The sequence below is a fragment of the Tympanuchus pallidicinctus genome, unplaced genomic scaffold, assembly GCF_026119805.1.
Source record: "Tympanuchus pallidicinctus isolate F22 unplaced genomic scaffold, pur_lepc_1.0 scaffold18, whole genome shotgun sequence".
NCBI lineage: Eukaryota > Metazoa > Chordata > Aves > Galliformes > Phasianidae > Tympanuchus > Tympanuchus pallidicinctus.
This window is the reverse complement of record NW_026294699.1, coordinates 2,717,000-2,744,992: the sequence shown is the minus strand read 5'-3', so window position 1 is coordinate 2,744,992 and position 27,993 is coordinate 2,717,000. Positions and strand designations below refer to the sequence as shown.

At 42.7% G+C, this 27,993-nt stretch overlaps 1 protein-coding gene across 5 annotated transcripts in view; it reads right to left on the bottom strand.

Moving 5' to 3' along the window:
- The window catches only part of CREBBP (CREB binding protein), a 77,499-nt gene that overhangs the window by 24,021 nt on the left and 25,485 nt on the right, over nucleotides 1-27,993 (bottom strand). For 2 of the 5 annotated variants that reach the window (XM_052679675.1, XM_052679679.1), the window contains 16 exons: nucleotides 21,356-21,605; nucleotides 20,733-20,846; nucleotides 14,324-14,566; nucleotides 13,614-13,713; nucleotides 12,990-13,136; nucleotides 12,426-12,543; nucleotides 10,093-10,285; nucleotides 9,865-9,918; nucleotides 8,636-8,760; nucleotides 7,873-8,061; nucleotides 6,285-6,701; nucleotides 5,472-5,651; nucleotides 5,054-5,240; nucleotides 941-1,059; nucleotides 576-815; nucleotides 1-89 (listed from right to left, as the gene is read on the bottom strand). In XM_052679675.1, coding sequence (XP_052535635.1) covers nucleotides 1-89; nucleotides 576-815; nucleotides 941-1,059; nucleotides 5,054-5,240; nucleotides 5,472-5,651; nucleotides 6,285-6,701; nucleotides 7,873-8,061; nucleotides 8,636-8,760; nucleotides 9,865-9,918; nucleotides 10,093-10,285; nucleotides 12,426-12,543; nucleotides 12,990-13,136; nucleotides 13,614-13,713; nucleotides 14,324-14,566; nucleotides 20,733-20,846; nucleotides 21,356-21,605 — 2,765 coding nt within the window. The remainder of the gene's footprint in view (nucleotides 90-575; nucleotides 816-940; nucleotides 1,060-5,053; nucleotides 5,241-5,471; nucleotides 5,652-6,284; nucleotides 6,702-7,872; nucleotides 8,062-8,635; nucleotides 8,761-9,864; nucleotides 9,919-10,092; nucleotides 10,286-12,425; nucleotides 12,544-12,989; nucleotides 13,137-13,613; nucleotides 13,714-14,323; nucleotides 14,567-20,732; nucleotides 20,847-21,355; nucleotides 21,606-27,993) is intronic. The other 3 variants (XM_052679676.1, XM_052679677.1, XM_052679680.1) reach the window with 3 other exon arrangements.

Sequence of the window (27,993 nt, the reverse complement as noted above, 5' to 3'; positions counted from 1 at the left end):
CTATTCTGGTAGCTGTAATAGGCAGCATCACGAGGGATAGTACACAGCTGCTTGCCGTAGCAGCACAAGGTCTGTGGAGAAAACTCATACTGCAAAAAAATGGTGAGAAAGGAAATGTTAAGATGTAATTTTTTATTAATCAAATATCTATTAGGCTAACTTGGGGATATCACAATACATTGTTATTACACTTTCTTAAGCTACTGTAAATATACTAGCAAAGCTCTCTTAATAGAATTATAGTAATTGGCTTTACGAAGTGAAGAGCTGACCTCTCTAGCCACCTACTTGATTGCAATGGACAATGGAAGCAAAGAATTTTAGTACTGTTTTGATCAGAAAAGGCCTTCTCTCTCTGAGGGAGATACAGACAATAACAGACTAGCAGCAAGAAGGACACTACCTAATGCTTTTTTTTTAACTCACAGTGTGGTGAAGAAAAGTCCAACCCTCACAAGCCCGTCCGTTTCTTATTTCAATTAGAAAAGCTAAGGGACTACACAAAGCACACGTCTCATCAGTTCAGTCAGCTCTCTGGAAAAGCGTGACTGCGCCCGAGTCCCTGGCAGACCTACCTTGCGCCCACAGCAGTAGCCAAGGGATTGCATAACGGGATCAATTTCTTGTTCAAACACCTCTGCAAGTTTAGTGCAAAACTTATAGACCCTGGAAGTCTTGCGATTGTAAAGCCAGGCGTTGTTGAACATCAGCCAGACATCGTCCACATACTGCCAGGGCTCCTGGTACTGCCCCGTATCTAATTTACGTTTGATGGTTGAGAGGTCCATGGGATTCTTCACAATGTCAAAGTAGTCCTTCAAACAAACACACAACGTTTCTCAGATACCGACTGCTCACACCGTGTTGCGCAGAAACAATGAAACGTTTGTAAGAGCAAAGGCACAGCAGTGCAGCTCTGGGTGTTCCACTGCCAACTCACCGGAATCCCTAAGAGCTGGGGATCCACGGGCTGCCTGAAAGGCAGAGACTCCGGGTCCTGCCGGTACAGGGCTTCCAGCGTAGGCATCAGTGCCTGGCGCAGCTCCTCGGGTTTGAAAACTGTTAATGAAAGATGGAAAGATTAGACAAATTCCTGCTGGGTATCCTATCCGCTTAATTCCCCTAGAAAAATAAAGAATTGCTGTAACAAAAAAATCCTACAAGTGATTTTCTCATCTACATTGCTGATTAAAAGCAACATGTATCATCAAGAGACGACTGAGCAGCTTTTGCATTTAATTGAATCATACTAGATTACATTCTCAGTACAGGGGGATAAGAACAATTCAGTGATGCATCTTCCAGAGGATGCGAGATTTATCCAGAAGCAAATTAACCATCAACATGGATGAAGCTTCACCATTCACAGAGGAGATGAACAGCATATTTTCTCTTTCCCTTCCGACACCGTTAGCTGCTCCTGTGTCAAGATTCTTCCAGTAAAGGAATCCCGAAGAGCCAGCTCTTCAGAAGGTAACCAGATGTCTTGAGAGCTGGCACAGGGATTTTCTGGCCATGGCATCCAAACAGTCCCAGTCCAACGGACCGTTAATTGGTTTTGAAAGTGTCAATACCTCCAAGATTTATATGCATCATTACAACCACTTGGCAACAGTGGCATGGCAACAGCCATGTTTCTTTCAATAGTGGATGACAAGGACAAGAAAGGCAATGCATTTTCTGAAAAATAATGATAACTTGGAGAGCTCTTAGAACATCTCAGCAGTGTAATTACATTTATTTCCTTAGGAACAGGGGCTTTAAATAGGGAAGAATGCCTATTATTCAGGAAAAAAAGACGACAACTAAGAAGAGCAGGATGGCATTTAATATTTATCTACCTGGCTGAAATGAGAACAAAACCAATAAAAGGGAGCAATTAGGAGTTCTCTTGAAAGCACTTAAATCAATAGGGCTACAGTGACCCCTTTGAGGCTGATCATTGCTTGTGTTGTTCAGATGGTGCTTTATTAAGATATAAATTGGCTCTGGGAAGGGAAATTTCTGGTAAAAAAAACAATGGATTTTTTAAAATTTACTTATTTTTTTCTTTTTTTATTAGTGTTTTATTTCTGAGAGGATTTCTCCTCATCTCAAAACACTGAAATAAAGCACTGGAAGTTGATGCAACTCAACAGTTTCTGTAGCATTAAGGTCTCAACGCTTTCAGGCACCTGTGGATGCCGAACCTCCTAGAAATCGTTAGGCAGGATGAAAACTGTCCCTGCAGGGCAAAGGGAAGCTGGAAGACAGTTTGAATGCGCTGCCTGTAACTGGGAGAGGATTGCTGCTTGTTACAAGTGGCAACTAGCAGAGCTCAGCCAGCCAAATCATGGCAAGGCCTATGCAAGCTGCCAGAGGAGCTGCAGCAAGGCCCTGCTGTACGCCTGCATTGAGCCCTCACCAGCTCTGCTCTTATGGCACCATGCAATACGGCCGTCACTTCAGCTGTTCCACCACCTCACTCCCGACAACAGTGATTTGCTTCCACTGCACAGACACTTTCCCATGGAAAGAATCCTAATATGTACTCTCAAAACTGTATAAACAAAGTTGTACTACAGAATTCGAGAACAGTGGGAAATACAGTCTAAGTATTCTGTCTTGTTCCTGCAACTGTTCATTCATGTACTTCATAAATTTGATAATCCAAATGACCTCACTTATTTGAAAGTCAGAAAGTCTCTTTAATGATCTATTCTGGACACCTGCTTGACTCTGCTGTACGAAGTTTCCCTGCACTGACCCACACAACAACACACCACCAGCTCGAGCATCCCTCCTAACACATCTGATCTCACTTTAAATCGGAACAACAGAGCTTCAGCAGAACTTCTGTTAAGTTCCTTAAAGACTGACGATCATTCCTGAGAACATTTATCATCTACTTTCATTTTGGCTTAAAATACAGATGTATTCAAAATCCAGTTATTCAGAGCTATGACTTCACCTAAGAATATAAAGAAAAGTCGCCTTCATCTTTAGCTCCTAAGGTGGTGACTAATAACAGAGCATTGGAACACAGCTTCTTTCTATATGCAGATCTTACAGGAAAGTCACCGTTCTCTCCTCTTCCTCAATTATATGCCCTTGGTTCTCGTCCTGCAGTACATCTCTGTGAGGAGCTGGCACACCCAGTTATCCCAATTTTGTCTGGGGTGTGTAGGTGGTAAGAAGAAAGAGGGATCTCTGCCTGCACCATGATGTGCTACCTGCCACAGAAGAGCAAGATGCTCCCTTTTTTCACTTTTAAAAAAAGTTTCGTTTCCTCAAATAGGAAATTCTGCTTATAATTACTAAGGAGAAAATTCTGAAAGGAAGATGAAGACATCTTCAAAATAATAACACACCCGGGAAGCTTCACTCAAACCAAGCCTTGCATTATTATGACTTATAATAAAGGAAAAAACCAATAAAACTCATCTTGCAGGCCATCAAGCTGTAAGGCAGGCAGCTACGATGAGAAGAGGTGACAGGATCACTTTTTCTTTTGAGAAAACTGCAAGGGAAGAGGCAAGCAAAAGCCTTCCCTTCAACCTCCAGTGTTCAATACAACTGGTTGTGAGGGGTACTGATAGACTCCAACTGCACAGCAGAAGCCACTCAAAAAGATGCTCCTTTAAAGGCACAGGTGAATCTGTTCAAACACAAACACACCTGGTGACTGCTTGCTAAATCTCACAGCACACACCCTACAACCACTTCCAGCTCTGAGACTCTCCCCATAGCAGCTGCAGCATCAATCTGCATCCCAGGTCACTCTGGAGTGCAGCTCTCCATCCCTCCCATGCTATCAGGAGTCTCAAATACCAATGGAAAATGAAACCAATGTAACAAATGAAAAAGCATGAGACGAGTCTCATAAGCAGTTTTAAGATACCATAAAACCTTTAAGCACACTTCACTGCATTTGCTCTTGAATACCTCTTGGTTTATTTTGTGTTTAAATGCAAACGCTCCGTTAAAGTTGGATGAACTACTTGGTGAGAAAATGGCTCAGCTTAAAATTGTGCATGCAGCTGTACCTGCCAGGGCTGCACATAAATTACTCTATATGGCTACTTAGCGACAATATTTCTAAGACAAGAACTGTGTTACTAAATGAGGTGCTGGAAACACACAGTAACCCAGCCTGAATCACCAGAATGACAAGGTACAGCTCTGCAAGAACCATCTTCTCCCAGCTACTGCCTCCATTTACTTGCAAGAATACTGAAGGAGAAGCAATGATTCTTTCCACTGGGACTCAACTTGTTTATAATTGTTAGTTTGAAATGGGCTCTGCAGCTCACTCTAGTTTGGCTGGCACACTGTGCTACAAACAGAAATGAACACCTACAGGAAAACGTGCTTTATTGTAAGACTATGTCTAATAATTAAATACAATACAAGGTATATTTATAAGAGATCAAGATTCAAGCTGTACAAACTAAAACTATGTTTTCTCGATCACATTCACACATCTGTAATGTTCTTCTAATGTAATCACATGTAGTTTCCTTTGAAAGTAAAGACAAAATGAAACAGAATGCAGCTTCCCATTTTCTTTTTTTTGACATTTACATTATGTTGAAAGCTTACCTTTGGTCAAAAACTGAACACAGAAACGGTCATCTCAAAAAACCAAGTGTCGAGACAGCTAAGGTTTTGAGTTTGAGTCCAAAAAACCTTATCTTGCCTTCATTACAAAGAGAAGTAATTTATTTTTGGCCGTTTTCTTTAGCAATGGATATTTCTTGTTTTTTCGCATCTATGCTGAGCTACTGGGAAAGAGTTCTGGCCCAGACGTAGAGGGAGAGATTCATGCACGTCACCCAAACAGCAACCACTCCCTTACCTCCTTGGTCCTTCTGGGCAGAAAGTGGAACAGTGAGGACACGGCTGGCATTAAGAACACAACACGCTACTCTCACCTCTGATTCGAGTAACATTAGAGGAATGCTACTTTCAGAAATAAACAAGCCCCTCCCAGCAGGAACAAAGACCGCAGAAAACGGAAGGGCTGCATCGAACAAAGTATGCAAGAAAAAAGAATCAGTTTTCATACACGTACTTTTCTTGCGGGGCTGAGACGGTGATGTGGATTGTGAACTGGTTCCATTAGTGCCACTTTCCTCTTCCTCCTTGGCATCTACTTTTATTTCAGGCTTCTTTTCTTCTATTTCCATTGGCTCTTGTTTCAGCTCAGTTCCATCTGTTTCCTCTTTTGTTTGTGAAGATCCTTGTAAATCCTCCTCCACCTTAAGAAAGGAGGCAACAAGATGCATTGTTACATCTGTGACTCAGGCCTCAGTCATTCATATATTAGCTTATGAGATTGTCAAAGCACTCTCCATCCATGGCTTTCCTCAGGACAGTTACTTTCCAGTAACTACCCTCTTCTCGCCCCTTAGCTCATCAATTCAGACATATCATCAAGTGCTTTTATATCTATCACTGCTTTCAGTTAAGCTGTATAGAATCTCATTTACCTCAGTCTTAGCTTCCACTTGTGTCTCACTAGTCTCTGGCTCAGTTTCTTCAGTTTTAACTTCTGATTTGCTTTCTAGCATTGGTGCATCTGGTCCTAGTTGCTGGGAATTCGTATCAGCACTAGCAACTGAGGCAGGGGTGGGGACCCTGTTATCAATACTAGCTGCTGCCTGGGATAGCTGTTGTAAAAACAGTACAAAAGAAAGACACTGCATATATAGAAATATTTTCCTTTACTAAAAAATGAACAGCACAAAAAAGAGACATGAGATGATATTCCAAAACAGTGCAGAACATGGATATAGGAGCTCACTGTAGTCAAGTTTCCACAGAACACATTCAGTAACTCTGCTTTACAGAGTAAGAGCAAAGGAAGATCTCTGCTCCAAACAAAGAGGCTTCTTTTACAGAGAAAACACCTGCCCAGTAAAACATGGTATATTCCTCCTCACTACAAAGCTTAAAAGAAAAAAGCCTACGCAAATTTTATGATCAGAAAAGAGACTGATTCTGATTAAGGCCAAATATTAAATTAGGCCCGATATTCCTCATCTTTCTAAACACTGCTGCCATTTTTACTTTGAGCAGATTGAAGTCATTCATTACGCCCCCCCTCCTTCAAACAATGCTGAGATAATCTGAACACACGTTTTTACATATCTGTACAAGGAATCCTTTGCTCTGAAGTAGAAGCTAGAATCGACAGCCATACAACGCAGGGACTCTACACGTTCGCCATGCGGTGCTATACATAGGGAGGACTTCTGTGGAACACCACGACACCAGAGGAAACACAAGTGGCTGATACTTACTGGAGTGCCAGGTGGCTGTGCCTGCACAGATGTTGGCTGTTGCTGGGATGGCTGTGGGGTTGGCACAGACTGGGGCTGAACTGGGGTCTGAGGCTGCGGTGTGACTTGAGCCTGTGCTGCAGTCTGCCCCGTAGGCGTGCTTTGTGTTTGGGTCGCGTTGGGAACAGAACCCGGGGTCGGTGTAGGGGTTTGTCCTGAAGATGAGACTGGTGTGGATGGCTGAGTGGGTGCTGCTGGCTGAGGAGGAGTCATTCCAGTCGGTGTTTGGTGCTGAATAGGCGGCATCCCAGCAGCAGTGGACACGGGAGGTGTAGTCTGATGCAGAGGTGGCTGGGTCACTGGTGGGCATAGCTGACCACCCTGTGGTCCTAGCATGTTCATGGAGTTGGGAAGAGCAGCACTGGGAACCTGCCCCTGCTGGAGGGAAAGAGATCTTCTTACAGACACATCACTTCCAAAGCTCTGGGAATCACAATCAACGTTTAAGCACTGACATAATCCTTAAAACACATCTAACTATGCCATGCAGATGACTGTTCTCTCATTTTCCTAATCATTTCTGTCAGCTTTTATTCAAAGACCTTGATGCTAAACTTAGACGTGCCTCACGCATCACTTTCCACAAACACTACCAGTGCACAGAAGGAACCCTCACAGTCTGAGTTACACAAACCTGCAGACAGTCTCTAAATCATGTCATTAGCTGGGCAAAGGTCTCGCTTTGCATACAAAACAGTTTCATGCGAATACACACTCTAGCTCAGGACCAGCAGCCCTGCTCTGGAAAAGAACTCAACACATTTAACGGCTGCCCTATTGCAAAACACAAGGCTTAAGATGCTTTTTTTGCTTTTAATTTAAATTAAAACTTACTTCTCTATTGCCTATGTAAAGTCAGTTGTAAGAAACAAAAGTTCAGGATTCTGTTGTTTGTTTTTTCCCCTGACAAAGTTGGTCAAGTAACTGAACCAGGGTCCAAGAATTTACAGGTGCTTCATCGTGAGGCTGCTCAAAACTTGCCTTGAGCTGAGTCTCACGATCTAAGTTTCCTCTCATTCAATGATGGCCCAGAGCACCTCAGAGGTCTCAGCTAACCTACTTTACTCGTAAACCAGGCAAAAAACAAACAAGAAAAATACAACACCCAACAAATCTCTTCCTCTGACATCATCCATGAGCCCTTACTTCGCTGACGATGATTACAGCAGCAACAAAAGATCTACTCGTTGGAAAATGTTTTCTGCTTGGAAGTAGGGAGGTTACAAAAGATTTCAGAAGACCTTTCCCAGCCACTTTACTGTAACTCCTGATTTAAAGTGGGCTAATAAAGTCCACGCAAACCCAGAGGTGTGTGTTCATATGTGCCCCACAAACAACTTCTGATATTCTCCTGAGCATCTCAAACAGCGTATTTTTTAGAATTTACATTGGGAATTATAGGACACTGCCCAGTTAGCATATGGAGGCAATGCTCCTGGAAGTCATGAATTACTGCAATAAGCAACGATACACAGAGATACGCAAATAAAATACATCAGACCAAAATTATGAAGAGCATTTAATGCAGGTATTAGAAAACACATCGTACCTGTGCCACCCCTGCCTGGGCTGCTGACTGACCCATGCCAACATTGTTCACATTCATAGCCCCTGTGGAAGCTGGAAACTGATTCTGAGGCAGGAATTGGTTCTGGGTAGGAGCCTGACCCATCATGTTGTTGGAATGGGCTCCCATCATGTTCTGCGGCTGAGGCATTCGGGAAGGAGACATTGCCATCTAGAAGTCAACACCAAAATAAAGATGTTAACATTTTTTATCATGCAGCAAGACTTAGGAAAATACCATCAAAGTAATGAGGCAAAAGATGTGACAAAAAATAAAACGAAAAATGCCTTCAGTAAACCAAATGGAAGTGGGCATATGCACATAATGTTAGCATTTGTTTCATGGTATTCAAGAGGGCGTTATTTTGATACAATCTAATATTCAAATTATATTAACATTTTAAATATATAGGTGTTTGGTTTTTTTTTTCCCTGAAGAACAAAAACATGTTTTCTTGGAGGAATAAAGTACACGTACTGCAGCGAAACAGCTCCTGAAAGGACTCTGCTCTTCCACAGACCTGCAGAATATTGCAACTCTGGTATTTACCTCTCCAAAGACATTCTTTTAAGACACGTAAATAGTGAAAACAAATGCCTCAACAGCAGCTTGACACTCAGTGCATGTTCATGAAATTATCCTACAATTTACAGTCCTACTGTGTGACACGGCCTTTTCAGAACAGCGTTAAGACCATTAAATATCATCAACCAATTCTGAGAAGAGCTGGGTAACAAGTACGAACCGCAGGAACAGCGCCCATGTTGTTCATCTGCACAGGATGGTTCATTGGAGAAGCTGCACGGGGTCCCATGGGTGCTTGTGACATCTGTACATTCCCTATGGACATGGGGTTAAACTGATTCATTCCTGCAAATGCACCCCCAAAACAACTCATTAGGAACAAGTCATCACAAATGACCTATTATTTATGACACTACTATAACATTTGCATTTCTTATGGCTAAAATTTAACTGCCCTCCACATCACCTTTTTCCTTGAATGTTGCTTAAATTACTTGGCTTAAGAAAGAAAGCAAGATGCAAAAAATGTTTAGAAGAATGCCAGTTAAGGAGTGTATAATTAATGGTGGCTTAAAGGTGAGCAGTGTGGATGATCTGTAAAGACACAATGCTGTATATAATAATATAGGATGGATTACTGATCCAAAGTAATTGGGGATACTCTTCTGAGGGAAGCAGAAACGTCTGTAAGTCTGAGGCTTGGACTCTTTGGGAGAAAGCTACCCACAATCCCATAGCCCTAAATTAGTGATGGCAAACATCAGTTGCACAAAAAAAACAAGAATGCCTTTTTAAATATACTTTCTCACCAGAAACCAAGACAGAATACTGTCAGTTACACACATTCTAGGATGTGCAGGACTGAAGTGGTAAGTTTCCAGCCACAGGTCTATTTGGGGCTTATTTAATGATAAAAACATACCGAAGCACTCCTGCTCTGTAGTTATCATATCTCTCCTTGCCCTCTCCTCTTTTTGAAACAACTGAACTACTTCCCAGTCACTAGCAAAGTACTGAGCATCCACTGACTTAGATTTACCTTGGATATAAAGAAAAAATATATTACAGTGAGGGTGGCAAGGCATTGGAGCAGACTGCCCAGAGATTTGGTTGGTGTGGTTGATGTCTCATCCCTAGAGACTTTCAAGGCAAGGCTGGATCAGGCCCTGAGCAACCTGACCTAGCTGTGCAGTCCTGGTTCACTGCAGGGGAGTTGGACCAGATGGCCCTCAGAGGTCCCTTCCAACTCTAAGGATTCCATGATTCTATGACTGCACTGAGACCGTTACTGTCTCAGAGCAACAACAAAGAACAGTGCTGAAAAAGGGAGACCCAGTAGTTTCCCCCCACTCCCAAGTGCAATTCTAAGATCAAAAGAGACGATCAGCATTCCCCCTAATGCTTTATATTGCACCCACAGAGCGTTGTTAGAGAAGAAAACACAGATACCTTGAGAAACCTGCATACGACTTATAGGCACAGTTGTCATGGACATCGGCCCATCTGCAACAGAAACAGATACATGGTCAGAGAAAAGGCTCAGTGTCTGAACACGAGATTAGTCCGAAAAGCACAGGGGCACAAACCCTGCAAGGCTGCAGCTGAAGCGTAAGAACCAAAACCCCTGTTGCCCCACTCTGCTTTCCCTGGTGCCCACCCTGATGCAGAAGCACTTACTGGGTGGCCTCACAGGCTGTGCCTGGCCCATGGCAGCAGCCACCTGTGGGATGCCAGGGGGCTGAGGTCCCGGCGTCTGTAAGGCCGGCTGCGTTCCCAAGATCCCTTGTTTATGCAGACGAGACCTCCGCTTCTCTTCGAGCTCCTTTTGTATCTTGTAGATTTTTTCTGCTAATAAGTGATAATATTCATCCTAAAAAAGAAAAACAGCACTCGACGTCAAGTACTAGAAAGCAGTGACAGAAACCATGCAAGTCTACCTGAATAGTCAGCTGATTTGCTTTTGTTTCAGTTTTTAATGCGCACACCTGCCAAGGTGAACAGGAACTACTTCTTTTCTGAATTGTCAAATCGAGACAGTCTCATCCCTGCTTTAACCCAGATAAGCAAAACCAAGCTCCCAGGAAACACTTAGGAGACTCGGCTTCATGACTATTCACTGCACCTACTTTGTGCAGATTAGCAGACAAAGGAGGAGACTACAGGGCCTCTGTTGCTTGTAGAAAGCAAGATTCAGTTTCTACATGTTAATGATTTTTAAACAATATTTTCCTAACAAGCATTTCCACTAATGCAGAGACAAAACAAAAACATGTCCCTGGAAACACAGCTATGCAAAACAAACTTCTGGAGATAGGTGTTAAGGACAGATCAGTTCTTAAATAAAGATGGGAACTGCTTTTCCTAAAGGGTCTGATTACCGACAGGCATTGCAGGGAATAAGCAAAACCAAACAAAACCTCAGAGGAATGGAGAAAAATCAGTGAAAAATAATCCTCAGGCACAGACAGCTAAGCACTACATCTGCACAAGACAAAAAAGAAATCCATTTTACTGAATCTACCCTGACAACAGATCAAATGAGGCACTCACACTGCACAGCAAGGGAGACAATTTTGCCTGCCAGCAATTGCTGGACACATCTGCCAAGCGTGAGATCACACACCTGTTAAAGGCAAAAATAATGCCACAAAGCCCTAAGAGCACATTTATTTTGTGGGACACCCCTGCCTGTGAACCCAGTGTTACATGCAGCCAAGGCTCAGCAATGTATTTGTCTCAGAATCGTTTTATCCGTATCAAACTGAACTAGAATTGGTTATTACAGCAGGATCCAGCTCACTTCAGAAAATCAGGATGAGATGAGTACCCCTCATGAGTCTTGTTAAGAAAGCCCAGCCTGCTGTCCACTCTAAAAGCACAAGGAGCCCCTTTTTCTGCTGAACGCTTCCCCTTCCTACTTGTGCGTTTAAGACTGTGCTACTTTCATATCACAAAGACTCCTGGAAAGGGATGTATTTACAGGGAGCACATATTAGTATGCAGTTTGACACCTTATGCTGACCCATTTTTCAATGTCAAAGCAAAACTAATGCTCCTCAAGAAGAAAGATCGAATTCCCCATGCAGTCACGCAGAATGTCTTCACTATTCCCTTCTTCCAAATTCACTGCTTTGGAGCCAAGTTAAACAAGTTCCCATAACGGAGTCTTGTGCCAACAAGGCTCTGACAGCTGTTCTACGTGATGAAGAGAAGATACTTCTGGGTAAGTGCCTCTTATCTAATGACAATACCCCAGGATTCTAAACAGGTAAGATTTCATTAGCTATCAGTACAGCACTACTGTTTTTACCTGATGAAAACTTTCAGGGAGTGGTTCCTTTAAGGTGGAAAAACTGCACTGACATAAAGAAATACTACGTTCACTGTGAACCAACAGGGTTTTGTTTTCTGAGTAATACAGATTTGAGCTGACATCTCACTGGAGACAACGAATTCATGAACAGGTAATTCTGACTTGTTTCCCATGCACAGGACAAACACAGGCAAACTGATCTCTTATTCTGTTAGCTGAAACTGCTAATTGTCTTCGCCAAATCACCCTGAATGCTGCTGAGTAGCAGAGAAATTATTACAACACTGTAGGTAAAAGCTAAGCAGCTTAACATGACTGGGTCCTAGACAAAAGCTCCAATGGCAAAGAGGCATCAGAACTCTTATCTACAGAGACTTCCATAAAATGGAACGTCAGCAAGGGAGGCATCAAGAACTGTAAGCTGTGCTCAAGTTTTCTTGTGCATCAGTCAGACTTTCAGGGGAATGGCAAATGGCCAGCACAATGTTGTTTTCACAGACCTGCAGGAGGTGAATGAGTTTGGAGCGGCATTAATCAGAGAGCAAGGTGCCACACAAACACTGCCACAGACAGAAAGCATGACTCCACTCATCAACACAACGGTGAAATTATTTTCTGTGGGTTTCCTTATGCTTCTAAGATTGGCAATACAACAGCCCTTGAACACATTCTGGATACCCAGAGTGAAGCAACCTACCCTACTGTTGGCAGATTCATACATATCTCCTTCAACTTTCCTTGCATAAGCCACCAAGTTCTCCATGCGGCGATCCTTCAGTGCTGCCGGATCCGGAGTGGGGAAGATGGCTTGGACACTACAAGAGATGAGAGAGAATAAAAATTCCTCATAGAAAAACTGGTAATTCTGTACAGCTTTATAACCTTCACTCAGCATGTTGCCTTATACATCAGAGATGTAAAAATGTATCAAAACTGATTAAAATACAATCTATGTTGTATTATTCCCCACAAGTTTAAAGCAAATCCAGTGATAAAAGAATGCGAGGTTTGATAATCTGGAATCTAAATACTTCTGTTTATTACAGCAGAACAAACTTAATAGCCATATAAACTACTGCATCCCTTAATGAGCAAGGAGAATGAACCAAGGAGGAGAGTTAAAGACAGTGGCTCACTATCAATGGCACAGTGGCAAGAGCATCACTACTTTCTCATTAACAACTTCCCAGCTAGGAGAACTGCAATACTGAAATTACTTAAAAATACTCAGGAAAAAATCCGTGGTCTTGTGAATACTTACAGTTTATGCACTAAATGATTGCGCAGGTCCTGAGTGACATGTTCATGCCATGCTTTCCTTACCCCGGTGCTAGAAGGAGGTGCAGCTGTTGGCATTGAGCTGAGGTTTCCAACATTGCCAGAATTTGTGCCATCATTCATGAGGGGGCTAAAGCAAAGAGAGGAAAGGGCTGTTAAAGAATGCAAGTCTCTGTAGTATGTCTGATGCAAAAGTAGTTTTTAATTGCTTTCACTTGTAGTTATTGCATCAAACATTCTGTAAGTAAAATACCGATAGCAACTCAACAAGCTACAAAGCACACAGCAGCAAAGCCCAGGAGCTTAAAAGACATGATAACAAAAATCGTATCTGCTAAGGTATTTGTACATTTAAAAATACAACACATTCTTCCCTTCAGAATTTATTTAAAACCACTAAATGTTCTGGGGATCTCCTGGTGAACTCTTCTGGGGATCTCTAAAGTGGTAGATGTAGAACTGAAACATGAAAGAAGAGAGTAGCTATAGATGTGACTGATCACTTCAAGCAGCAATGCAATTAGTTTCTAAAGCACGCTCTTTATTTACATTCATAAAGCATGAAAATAAATATTTAAGTGAGCAAGAGTGAAAACGTGTGCATTACTTATTTGTCCCAAGGGATGTTGGAAGAGCAGTTTCAGAAATTAGACTAGCTTGCTGGTCTGTTGTTATTCCTCCTGTGGGAAGGTTCATCTGGTTGGCTCCTTTGAGACAAAATCAAATGTCATTCGTACCTGGTTCACCATTTTGACAACAGCACAAAACTACATTTAACAGACAACTGGTTAGCCAAATAAATAGTGTGCCAAATAGGCACTTCTATGCTAGTTCCCACTTGGTGCATACATGCACAGCTACTGCATATGCTAATTTCAGTTTGAACATCTTCTCCTAGAAAACTAGTCTATGAACATTTAAGTCATAACCTTTAAATATTAGTTCTAGAGGGCAGAAAGATGATAATAACAACTAAGTTCCTGAAAGAAGCTAGCATTTGTGATCGTCTGCTAGAGCAAATAGCTCTTAAACAAAAATTCTGACAGAATTCTATCTAATCACCTTAGACAGCAAAAAGCTGTGGACTGTACTTCAGAAGGAACTTAATCCACTACCATTTGGCAGAAGGAATACATACAAAGCTTTCCAGTATTCAGACAAAAATGAATGTTAGTGTTTAAATAGTATAATTTTTAAGTTGCTAATCAGCATTAACAGAAAGTCACTACTCTGCTCCTGTGAAATACAATTCATCCTAAAAAATCCATAGTTTGGTTTATTTAAACACCTTTGTTTCTTGGTATTTTTTCCACCTACCCAATGCATTAATGGTCCTCATTTGCTGGTGAGCCTGAGGCTGTGCTGGCTGTTGGCCTTGTACCTGGGGCTGCAACTGTGTCTGAGGCTGGTTGCCATATGGGAGTCCAAGAGCAGCATAGGCTCGTTGCATGGAGCTGGGGTCAATCGGATTAGGATTACTTAGCGATGGATTATTCTGCTGGCCTGTTCCAACTGAACCAATGGAATTCTGCATTCCACCAGCTGGAGACCCTAAGAGGGCTATAAAAAGAATAATAGGAAATTGAAACATCAGTGAGGACAATCAAAAACACGATCCCATGAATCAGCAGAATACATGCAGTTACATGCTATATATTTTTGTCCCAAAGGCCTGACTGACGCCTGAGCTGCCAAGAAGGAAACTGACTCTGAATCCACAGGACAGAAATTACCAAAGCAACTGATGCACACAGGCTAAAGAAGTGCTGTAAGTTTTAGGAGACAAGCCCATAATTACCGTAATACACATGAAGCACAGACTCTAAGGTGAAGCTGAATAGCCTACTTGGAAAGGTAGACTAAAGAAGAAAAAATCCTCTACTACTTTCCTTCTAACCAATTCTATTTTAGGTCAAAATATTTGGCACCAGAAGAGAGATCCTGAATTAAGGATCAGCACATTGGACACAAAGCTAGTATTGAACACCTGCTGGTAGGAATTTTCTCAACAATCATTGGATTGGCTGAAGGATGAAGAAGTTAGTCTATAACCAAAAGTTTTTCAGAGTGACAAAAAGCCCTGGTACGTTTCAGACCGTAGTTATAGAACCTAAATCAACGTGGAGAGTCAAAGCCTGCTGCAGGTTTTGGTAAGCAACTTCTGTCACAGTATTTAGGTACTCAGTAATCTGTGCGACCACCACAACCAACTGACTACTCTCACCACAACGATGTATGGAAGAGCCATTTTCCACGTTAGACAGGAAATTGAAACTACAAGGAAAAGCAGTTTTATACTAAAGCAGAACTGAACAAATATCTGTATTCCAGCTCCAATCCAGCTGCCATTCCAAGCAGTATTGTGTTTCTCTAGAGGGTCCTTCACTCTGGAGACATTGCACAGTGGTAACTGGGGCTCTGGTAAAGGAAAACATACTTCATGTTTTCCCCTTCAAGTAATTAAGGATGTAATACATGCAAAAAATTGTGATCCAAACATAGCAACAATTAGAGCTTTTAATACAGCAACAACTGAAGCACCGAGAAGCACGTGGTTGGGGAAAAAAAGAAGTAAATCAGGAAAACAGACCTGAGACATTAACTGCACCCTAGGCTTTCTTAAATCCTTACCACTATGGAAACAGAACCACTGAAAAGGACACACACACTTCCATCTTCTGCCCGAGAGAGAAAAAAGGCAAAAACGTAACAACACCAGAACTGCCACAGTATCACAGATCCACGGTTCGCCCTCTCCAGATGGGAATTCAATTCCATCACCTTGCTAAGAAATGCAGATAGGCACTGACCCCCTCTCTGCCCTCGGTCCCACAGACCCTCAGTGAGGGCGGAGGGGAGGCTCCAGCTCTTCAGACAAACGTTCCTGCAGAAGGAGCACAGTGCAGCACTTCCAAAGGCCATTCTGCCAGGAAATCCTGCACCTCTCCAGGATCCCTCCATCTCTGAAATCCTCAAAATGCACAAGATGTTTAGGACGCTCACGCCACCTAAGAGAAAGCTGCCTTTGCTCTAGCGTAAGCCAACAAACAGGAAGTCCCAAAGAGGTTAAACCACACACTGCTTGTGGCACTTCGGAATTCCAGAGGCTTCAGAGGCTGCTGTGACTGCAGAGGACCAATTTGGGACCTAACGAATGAGCTTGTAAAGAAAAGCAGAAGAAAGGATGGTATTTCTTGAGGAAGCTATGACAAAAACCCACGTGCTTTCAGTGTTGGTTGTAAATCCAAGGCCCATCTCCACGGATGTGGCACAGTGACCACAGGTGAAGCTTAAGTTTGCGAGCAGGAAGAAGGCATCCAGTCACCACACTGAGGTCAGCCAAGTGCCTCCCCCCTCCTCGTGCTCAAAAAAAAACAGAACAAAAAAAGTTTTCTTGGAAAACTGATACCACCTAAAGAAAGATGTCCTGGCAACCTGACAGACATCCACGTTGTGGGAGACGAGTACAGGCAGCACACAATTGAAACAGTGGTGATTTGCAAGAAGCTCCCTGTGTGTGCATGTACCTACTGAAGCATGCAAAACTCCCAGCACTCAGCCAAATGTTGCTCCAGTGCTTCAAACTGGAAGAGCTTCTTACAGGACAGCCTGTGTTCTTCCAGCTGCTGGTACACTTATAATGCTGAGATGAGGGCTCCGACTGCTTGAGGTCAGAGCTTCTGTCTTTTACAGCTCAATTGCAAAATGTATTAAGTCTTTTCACAACAGAAGGAATCTGATTTTCAATATGTTTTCTTCATTTTCACTGCCTTTTTTTTTTTTTTAATAAATATATATACGAATGCATGACATCATCTCAATCTGTCCAACAAGATGGAGGAAGACAGTATTACATTCCACACTGGACAGATCAAGTGCAAATGCAGTCCTCTGTGACCTATGCCAGAGGAAATCAAGCCAATTAAAATAAATACAAAGAGTAAAACAGACAGGAGTTATCAAATTAGCTTACTTACTACACAGAGCAATGTCTACTGTGATTTTTCATTAACTGATGCTTCAGACCTTGCTAAGTTCAAGACAACTCCATTCACACTCAAATACTTTACAGACAACCAAGCTTCTGTTACAAACTCCCATGTTCATGGACCTTAGCACTGGAGGTGCAGACAAGCAGAAGTGAAGCAGCAGTTGCTGAAGCCTCCTTGGGCATTTGCATTAGGATGTAATCTAAATGACCAAGCACTCCTGCCTGCAGGATTCCTGCATCAGTGTGCAAGGGGATAACACTACCTTAATGTAACTAATGTATGTTTTCTAGAGGCAGCATTCCATCCTACACTGACAAATTTTAAATTCAGAATCCAAATGCCACTCTAACTATGAATGGCCAGCACTTCCCTAACCTGGCCATCTCACCAAAGGGAAAACGTCAATAAGTTTGTGATGTCTGCTCTAAAATGTTTGTTTTACTTCCATGTTCTGGAATGAAAACTCATTCAGTGCTGAAGTGCTCTGTCCCGCAGCTTCGCACTCTCATCATTGCAGCCCTTCTTAGAGGCTGGAGCAAAGCCTCTGCTGGGAACCTTCTTTCACCTCAGCCTGTCCTGCACCCAAAATGAGGCAGGTGTACACAATGTAAGCATACATGACTGCTGGACTTGGACTGAAGGTTGTTTCATGAATCAAATCCTGGGTGAATAAAGAGGACATGTGCAACCTAAAGAATCAGCATTACGTTTTATCAACGATGCCATTTAATTTTTATTTATTTATTTATTTAAAGTTAAACTAAAATTATTAATTAATTAAACTAAAAGCCTTCACATTATATTGTCATTAGTCAACAGATGGAACTCCAACGAATAACTGCTAGCTGGTAGGCCACCACTCCACATGATTTCCAGCATTACAACTTGGGGGAGGAGGGCTGAAATGGCCATTTTGTTTGCAGAACTTGTAGTTACTGACACTAGGACTTGAGCAAACTGCATTTAACCCCCAGTTTCCACAGGAAACAGTGAACAAGCTGCTGCTCATTACCTCTCAGCAGACGTGCTTCCCTAATACCTTCCTTCTCCTCCACAGGTCAGCTCCTGGATATCTGACATCCACAACTTCCTTTTTTTGTCCATGCTCCATAACTCCCTCTCTCAGCCCTCTAATACTGAATTCCTTTTCCCCCATCCCATTCCTCTTCCATCTTCATCCCTCAGTCCATATCTTCTGAGTTTCAGGCCCTGCATGCTCTAAAATGGCATTTTCAGATGATCGGTCATCTCTCATTTACTCTCTTAATTAATCTCTTTCCACGCTCCTTATATTTTTCTCCATGTTCAGTAATGCCTCATCAATGCTTCAATAATAAAGAAGTACTTCTGGTCAAAACCAATCCTCCAAACCCCAAACACCTGTACCAAATTTCAGGTCATTGCTTGCAAACACAGCAGCCTTCAGCCTGTTCCAAAGAAAAGCTTGAATTTAGCATATGCAAAAAAAAATATAAAAATAAAAAAGTTATTCTGCAGTTTCTCCCTAGACCCTACCAGACAGATACATGGTACACATGAAAAGTGCCACAAGGAACAGGAAAAACATTTCCAACTTGTCTTTTGCACTGCAGCTCATAATGGCACAAATGTGCCTTGAAAGAATCTGACATGGAGTGGAGTGAGACACCTCTAAAGGAACAGCTCTGTTCTAACAAACTGCAGATGAGCAGCAGGCATAATGTTCCCAACTTAATCTGCCATACGTAGATCCCTCTATCTTCTCTCAATTCATAGATGCTGTCATTATTTGTTCCTAAAAGAACACACATTCTCTTCAGTTGTTACAATAATGTAACTTAGGTTTCACCTGGTCAAGCAGGGCATTTTCAAATGCACCTGTTAATGTAAATTACTTAAACTTCCTTGGATGTCTCAGAAGCGTTACACCTCATAGCACAATTAAACCAGCAGTTTCAGCATTGATCTTTAGCCTTCAAACAACCCATGAGGTCTCACAGGTACGACTGACACAACTCAGGGTAACAAGACTTGCACACTGAACAGCACAGATTCACGCCAAGTGCTGTTGGATTATCAACTACTTGAACAGAGAGGCAGATTTTGTATGTATTTTCTCTTGCCTACAACAGGAGCACCAAAGACTATATTTATTTATCCGCTGTAATTCTACTGCAGTCAAAACACGACACATTCTATTACATCTCACAACCAAGTTACTTTTAAAGGACTGCTTTTTGATTAAATTGCCAACTCTTTTGCTAGGTTCTGTGAATGATGTAAAAGCAAACACTACCCAAAACAGTTTTCTACTGAAGCTTGTATTAAAACAAAAAAAAAAAAAACAAAAACACCAACCAACAACAGAACAACACAATTCTACTGTGTTTGATAATAACTGTGCTGCCTGGGTATGTTATGCACAGACTGTGCCATACTGGAAAGCAAAGCTCTTTTTCAGAGACCAAACATAACAAATCAGGTGCAACAAATTGGTTTTCACACACAAGAAATATTTTGTTTGTGAAGGAGGAGTGGTAAAACAAAAACAAAATCCTTACTTCCAAAGCAGCTCTATGACTTAATTTGTTAAAAAATTAATATTTTTTGAGGGGAAAAAACTCTCCTGGAATTACAATGACAGCATCTTCACTGGTTAATGTGGACAGACTTAACAGCTGTTCTCCCCTTTGCCTTCATCTCACCAAACCTAACAGCTCTTCTCCATCCTTCAAGGTTTATTAGCTTTCCTCACTTCCTCCACCTAAATGGAAATTAGCAGAGTACTTCCAACACAAATCTAATGTACAAGCTGCACAAGTCCTTCAGCTATTCCCCACTTCTTCACCCTTGTTTAAATAGCCTTAGGGTGCAACACTACTTAGACTTCTAAAACTGCTGCATCTCTGCAGTCAGATGTTCTACCTCAGCACAGTTCAAAAGGAATCTACCAGCCTAAGTCCAGTATTTTCTGTTTCAGAGCAAGAGGGAAGAAACACCCTAGGAACTGACTGTCCCTAAACATCAGTAACAGCTAAGCCATAATGAAAAATAGGCGTGGGCAAAAACATGATGGTTTGCAGACTAGTCAATACCAACGTCACATAAGCTCACCAATTAAGATGCCCAGACCTCATCTTTTTCCTGTGTAAGAATACAGTTCTACAAACATTTTTAATTACTGTTAAATCACCACAGTGATATTCAGAGAGCTAGAGCACCTCTCCTATGAAGAAAGGTTGAGGGAACTGGGCTTGTTTAGTTCGGAGAAGAGAAGGTTCTGGGGAAACCTCATTGTGACTTTCCAATATTTGAAGGGAACATATAAACAGGATGGGGAATGATTGTTTACATGAGTGCACAGTGATAGGACAAAGAGGAATAGATTTACATTGAGATGGGACATTTAGGTTGGCTATTAGAAGGAAGTTTTTCCCCCAGAGGGTGGTGAGGCACTGGCACAGGTTGCCCAAGGAGGCTGTGGATGCCCCATCCCTGCAGGCATTCCAGGCCAGGCTGGATGTGGCTCTGGGCAGCCTGGGCTGCTGGTTGGCGACCTGCACACAGCAGGGGGTTGGAACTGGATGAGCACTGTGGGCCTTTGCAACCCAGGCCATTCTGTGATTCTATGATTTAAGTTATTTCTGGCAGCATTAAAAAAAAAGAAAAAAAGTAACTTCATTTATTCTTACACTGCACTTGTGATTAACTCCATTTTAACAGCATAACTTCATTGTGACAGAACAACTACTCACGCTGTTGGTTTCTCTTGTCACTGGCATTTTTCAAGGGAAGGCACACAGGACAGTCGTGCCGAGTACAATTCTTCCAGTGGGAGATGATTTGTCTCGAAGAAGCACAATGAGCAACTGCGACAAGGAAAGCAGTAAGATTAAGGTCACTGCCTAGATCACTGGTTTGAATAAACTCTTCTGTTTCAGAGCCATTCTACTTCCTCCTCTACAAGCAATTATTTAAATACAACTAAACACAGCTAAATGCAACTAAGCCTTTTTGGAACTCACAACAATGTCATAACAAGTGTAGGAAGCAAGTGCTAACATTTAAGACATTCTATATGACTGAGCTATAGGCAATTCCATGTGAATATTGCATCTTCTTTGTACAAAGAAGACAAAAGGCTCTCAAGCCTACTGTTGGTGATATCTTACTTCTGGAAGGCAAACACTGCATTCTGTTCTAAACAGAAAAACGCAGAGATCAGGAATTGAAACCAGGGTAAAGGTAATGAAAAAGGGACTTGTGTAATTAAGAACTAGTTACTCCAAGTCATCTGCGTTGAGCACAGGGGTCTTCTTGAGAAAAGAGAAACACTGCTGACAGCTGCCCAAGGAACAGCACTTTCGTCAGCCCTCACCTTGACAGGCCTTCCCAGCCTGGCAGTGCGTCATGTGGTTGAGGACATTCTTCATGGTTCGGCAGTGTGGCAGGGCACAGGCTCGCACCTCTCCGTTGGCCTGCTCACGTCTCTGACATTTGTGGGCATGAAGCAGCAAAACCAACTGCTGCTGGATCAGTTTGCGCTTCTCCGGGTCTGCTGTGGGCCCAGTTGCCATGGCCTGCGTTGGTACAATCCCCACTTGCTGCACTTGACTTTGCATCTGGGACTAAGAAAAAAAAGTCAGCTTAGCATCAGGTCTCCAAATCTTCATTCTGACCTTCATCTTTCATAGTAATTTGAGCATCACAAGCCTGCCCTTACATGACAGGCTCCAAGGATTATCACAGCGTTCTGCAGCATTCTCAAGTATTTGGTATTCTCATTTCAGAACAACAGAAATATGTTGAGGAATTCTTCTGTTAAAACATCTGCATTCAATACTTTAATTAAAAAGCCAACTAAGAGCCTTCCGTTTATTAGATAGATTGTAACTGCAACAGGTAGGAGCTCCTGTATTATGTTTTACTATTATTGGCAGTATACACACAGTATTAGACACTTCAACCCCAGTTTACTCGACATGAAAGAGGTCAATAGAAGAAGACCACAACATTTACATGACTGTCTCTATATGGTACAGTGACAAACAGTGGATTTTCCAAGGCCTAAATTAGCATTTCTGCTCTTCACAAACGAGCACTGACATTCCTTTCATAGCGAAAACATCCAAGGTTACGTGCATACAGTTTACTTCCAGGAAGGGTCAACTAAATCTGGACTGCATTACATCTACCCAAGTGCTCTAGAGTTTACTACGGAGCAATGCTAGGTTGTGTCAGCTCTTCGACTCTGCTGCTTTCTATATCTAGCATCCATTCCTCGCAGCCACACTTCTGCAGCAATGCTCAAGTCCTGCCTGACAGATCCAGCACACACACACTCAGATCTTAAGCCCACGACACAGCTCCTAAAGGACTGGCAATGCTCCCTCGACACGTCCTTCCTTCAGCACACACTTGGGAGTTTCTAAATTACCTACCTTCTTCTGAAGGACAACAGATGCAGAAACCCTATCTTTAGGATGTTCTTATCCCATAGATTATGCCACTACACTGAACCCACTCACCTGCAACAGCTTCACTAGAAGCAGCAGATATGACAGAAACGCTTAAACCTTTACGACTCAGAGCCTGAGTTAATCTCATGGATAAAGACAGAACTACACCAAGGAACACCTTGATTACATGCTGTTACCAGAATAATATGTTTTAAAATCAGGTTACCAGAAAAAAAACTTCACCAATTCCCAAGCTACCTAAGAAAAGCTGCTGTTTAAAACACACAAGTACAAAATGACTACAGGATTACACTGAGAAGGCAGCAGGTGAAACACTTCAGCGCTTTCTACACAGCTACTGACCAAAGCCTGCTTCCTACCAGAGAAATCAGCCTTACATGACAGAACACACTGTTAGCAGCCCACCTACTTCTGACCTTTGAGAAACATTTTTCTGGTAGGACTCCTCGGAAAATACAGGAAGAAAAAAAAAAAGAGGCTGAGGCAAAGCTATCTGCTGACGCTCCTGGGCACGCAGATCTAATTTTTAAGCCTTCAGTTTCTGCTGTGAACAAATGCATGTGAGCAGACAGGTTTTGCTGAAACAGTCTGTAGGTCACAAATAGGAAATAATTAGTTCAGCCAATCTGCAGAAAAATACGAGACCGTGCCAAAGAAAATCCTGTTGGAAGTGATGTTTTCATCCCAGTCGAAGAATTGTTTCCCTAGCCAAAATCCAACTTCTGTTACAGCTCTACCAGCTAACAGGCACCATCACTGCTTTGTCAGCACCAACACAACGCCCAGAGCCAAAGGGGTTTTCTGAGCAGAGATGAACAAGCAATCTTGATCAAGCTGAGAACGTGTGCAGATAGGAACAACCACAGAACACGGAGTACTGCTGAAACTCAACAGGGTTATGTCAGTCACTATTTCAACCCTGCTGAGTCCTACATGCAAATACCGTGATTTCTTTACCATCTCACTTCCAATGCACGGCTGCTTGAGCAAGTTGGTCTCTTCCCTTTTGCCTTTCAAGAACGGCAATCTGCAGGACCAGTGCAAAACGGGAGATGCCAGGAAGTTACCCCCAAGGGACAGAGACCCTGCAGAACAAGCAGGAGCCTTCACACGGTTCACCCAAATAACAAACACCCCTCTTGATGAAGCTGGAAATTCAGGCGCTGCTGCTCCTGCAGTGCTTCAGCTCTCAGATGCACAGGCAGGAGACAGTTTTGTTTCTCTTGCCACCTTGCTGATCTCCACCACAAAAACATATCAGTAACTGAAAATCTGCCAACAGCCTCTGACTGACAAAAGCTTTGTTGACCAGATTTACAGAAACACAGTGATGTGACCCTTCTGTAGCATACAGTAATGATTAAAACCATTTAAAATTATGGAAGCTCTACATTCTGCGAGATAGCACTGCCCTGTGCCTGCCCCAAGAAGCAGAAACAGCCTGTGCTTCTGGGTAGTGCAGGCACACAGGTATCTCATGTTCACGGATGTGGAAGGATGGAAAGCGCCCTGGCAGCCTCATCAAGATGACCACTAACCCTCTGAGTTTTGGTAAGCTTGTATTCAGAAGCATCAACACCCTTTCTTGATATCAAGCACCAGCTACTATCCCTCTGAGAAAAGCCAGCACTAATTTCAGTAGCACTGGCAACCTCTCAACAGGTAAACAGCTTCACACATAAGTCAGTGTCTGTCGGTCACACTTTCATATAGCATTGAATTTTTACAATAGACTTCCATAAATTCTGCTTATACACGTGCTCTACCCTTCTCCCTGACAACCACTAGAAAACTACTTCCCACAATCACACTATTAGACTAAATTCTGCATTAAAAAAAAGTCTGTTAGTTCTTTAAGACAGGTTTGTGATCAAAGTGAGCCCAGAGTGAGAAGATAAAGGAGGTGCAGTCACAGCAGATGCCTATTTGGATAGACACAATTTGCTCTGCAGACCTTTCACTGCCCTAACCAGAAGACACCAGCAAATCAGTTAGCACTTCATCGTTGGGAATCTCTCAGTCTGTTGATATCCAGGGCTAAGAAAAGGTGGTTATTTACCATTCACAAAAGCTTTGTTACATGTCATCCACATGTGCATTCCATCAATTAAGCCTTTAAAAACACCAAGCCTCACAGTGTCTGCAGGAAGCAAGGCTGCGTTCCGCCTCTGCTCACGTGTCACAGAGACAAAGGCAAAGCATACCTGAAAGAGAACCTGAACCAAACACAGCCTCACAAAGTAGCTGTCTTCTCTGGTGAGAGATCAGCTTTGGTGGCACATCTGCCTGCCAACAGACCGAACCTGAGAGCCTGCAATGCAGCTTGCAAGTGAGAAGAGAGGCAGGATGCCACTTCTCAGCTCCCACAGCCAAAGCTGACACGATGCACCCTAATATGATCAATGTGTTTGGAATCCAATACTTATTTTTCTATTTTAACAGCTTTAGCAGTGCTGTGGCTGGAGGCAGGGCTTTCACGTCAAGAGTGAAGAGCAAGATTTCCATCTTTCAACTTCACACCAGCCAACTTCCACCTCTGAAGCTGGTACTGGGGAATGAGTCTTTTAAGACCTCATAGTAGCCACAGAAACGAGAAGGCTCCAACAGTCCTGCCACAGAAGGAACCTGAACAGTTTGTCCTCAGTGGCTTTTAACCCCTGAAAGAGTTTTCTTCCAAAAGCAGGAAGTACCTCACTGTTATGCAGTTGAGTGTGCTGGGAATCAATGTCTGTCATATGGGTTCACTTTTGGAGTTTTATTTCCTCGTCCCTGCAAGCTGTTTGAAGAGCAAATGGCAAGAAGTGCACATCAAATACGTGTTTCAAAGCAACAAAAAAGGAAAAAAACACACAAAAAAATTTGCAAAGTCCAGCTCTTACAGCCAGGCAGTGACCTGACCAAGATTTTAAGAAAGATTTATACGGGCTTCATTGGGTGATAAAACAAACTGAGGAGAGATTAATATTACACCCCCAAGTAGCAAGTCCATGGACAGCAGATGAAAGAGAAGTCGTCAAGTGAAGGAAAGCTACGTTCATCAAAGTTCTGATCGCCTCATCTGGTGGAACAGCACAGGGTGGCACTGGATGTTCTCCGCCATGCTTCTCCTCCTCTTCAGCTCTTTGTCAGCCAGGCATTGTACCTACAGATGGTACAAGAGCTAGGAGGTCCCATAGCTCCACTTGTGTTAATTAAACCTGCCTTCGGAGTCTAAAAGCTTTCTTCCCTCATCCCCATCTTTGCTAAAGATCCTTGTTTTCCTCTCCTCTGATCAAAACCATTAACAAAGAAATCCAAAGGACACAGAAACAGAACTGAGAACTCAACCCAACATTCAAGGCATGCAGCCCAATAAGAGATGAGGGAAAAAAGAGCAACAGAAGACAAGCTGCTCAAATTCTAAGTAGAGTGAACTGAGGATACATTATTTTGTTAGCTTTTAAAAAGTAATATTCTCTCAACTCCATCTGCTGGTCAGGAGGGTAACGGTGAAACCACGCTGGTGGCAGCCAAACTTCATCCACTGCACCCCTAACCCTCAACAAAACACCAGATTCACTGTGATGGCCACGAGGAAGCTGCCCATCCCCATATCCCTGGAATACACCATGCTGCACACACTGCAGAACTGCAGCCCATTCGATGGGAGAGCCCAGCGGGGCTCCCCTCACTGTGTGCCCCAGAGCTCGAGCACCCTGCAAACAGCAGGCTGTACCAAGTGCAGGCACGGCTCACTTCCTCCATCCAGAAAGCCTGGATCGCCTCACTGCAGCCAAGTATGGCCAAGCCGGTATCAAACAAGTTAGTTACACAATCTCCATTTGTTGTTTTCTTTGGAAATGAGCCATCTGCTCAAGCCTTCAAGCTGCACATCCTGTAAGGAGCCTGAGCGTTCTTCCAGCAGCCTGACAGAGCAGTAACTACAGCTGCCCACTCCAGGAAGCTTCCAAAAGTCAGAAACAAGCAATGAAAATGTAAGTTGGGAGTTTTGGAACTTCAGGAGCTATTCTATACGTTGATTTTTTTTTGTCCCTTACCTGGTAAAATGGGCCATCAATTCAGTACAAAAAATCCAGGCAATGAGCCCATAAGAAAAACTGACACAATCCCAGATCCACTACAATACTGTTTGGCCCCACCAATAAAACAAAAAACAACAACACCCAATCCACCCTGCTGGCACTGAATATGAATACCTCAAAGCTGACCTCTTAATCATTTTAATACCGTAAGGTTTGTTACTTCTTTCCTAATTAGATTATACCAAATGTGCTTCTCAGGGCTCAGAGTAAGGTCACAGAGCAAAGCTTCACCATTCCATAACTCCTCTCTCTGATTCACACGCTCTTGTTGGTAATCAAACTATTTAATGTCTGCTGGAATCTGCTTTCTCAACTCAGACACGCCATATATAACCAATGGTTTCATTCACATGGGATTGTTTCTCACACAGGATATTATTGTGGGGGCCCTTTAAGATAAGGGCAGCACAGGGAGCTGGTTGGCAAGATAACAGGGTTCCTGTCAATTAAGAAAAACTGGAGGTCCTTTAAACAGAAGTGACATAGCAAGGGGACTGCAGCGAGAAGATGGGGTGCTGCACCGCTCCTACCGTATGCTGAATAACACAACGGCCCTTGGAAGGAACAGCATATGGCCATGTGTGCACCATGACCAAACAGTTACACTGCTGCCAAGGAAAGGTTAAATTTTAACGTGTCTGGCATTTATTTGTTTTAAATTCTTGGCTTTACAATAAAACATTCAGATGGAAACTTCTGGTATTTTAAGCTGAAAGTTCCACCCCCGTGAGGAACAAGCTCTGAGCCTGTGCCACCAGTCAGTGGGGCTGGGACTGCTCAGCCAGAATGGCTCTCTTTCTCTCTCTCTCTCTCTCTCTCTCTCAATCCATACTGGACGGAGGAGGAAAGAGATTGGACATACGAAGCTTTTTGACACCCAAGACGGTTTTGTTTGCTCCCTTGGAAATCTCGTATTTTCGACATTTTAAAGAAAAAATGCAATTGAAAATACTAAAAAAGTTTCCTTCATTTCTCTCTGTCTCTTGGTAAAAGAGGGAGAAAGGAAGCAAAGTTTCTTCTCTTACTTCCTCCCCCATCAATAGAGAGCCTCGATGGCAACTGCCTTTCCTTCACTCTGAGTATCTGCCACTGCCCCTGTGCCAAGATGTGTGTGCATTAGCAATAAGGTTTCCCCAGAACCAGCTGTTCCAAAGAGCACACAAGCAGGCTTCAGAACCATCCAACCACTCAAATACCAAACTTTGGGCAGAACTTCGGATTCTCTGCCGAATCAGGGAGTAATTCATTTGCTTTACACTTGATCCTAACTTAAAATATTTCTAAAACAACATCATTAGAGCCATGCAGCTATTTGTCTTCTACAAACATTCCGCACGAGTGCAAGTGGCACTCTGAACTCATCTCAATTCTAGTTGGCAGCTCCTTTCCATAATCAGAAGCAGTAAATTACAGATGATGAATTACACAAAGATGTTACAGTGCAGCTGAAGGAG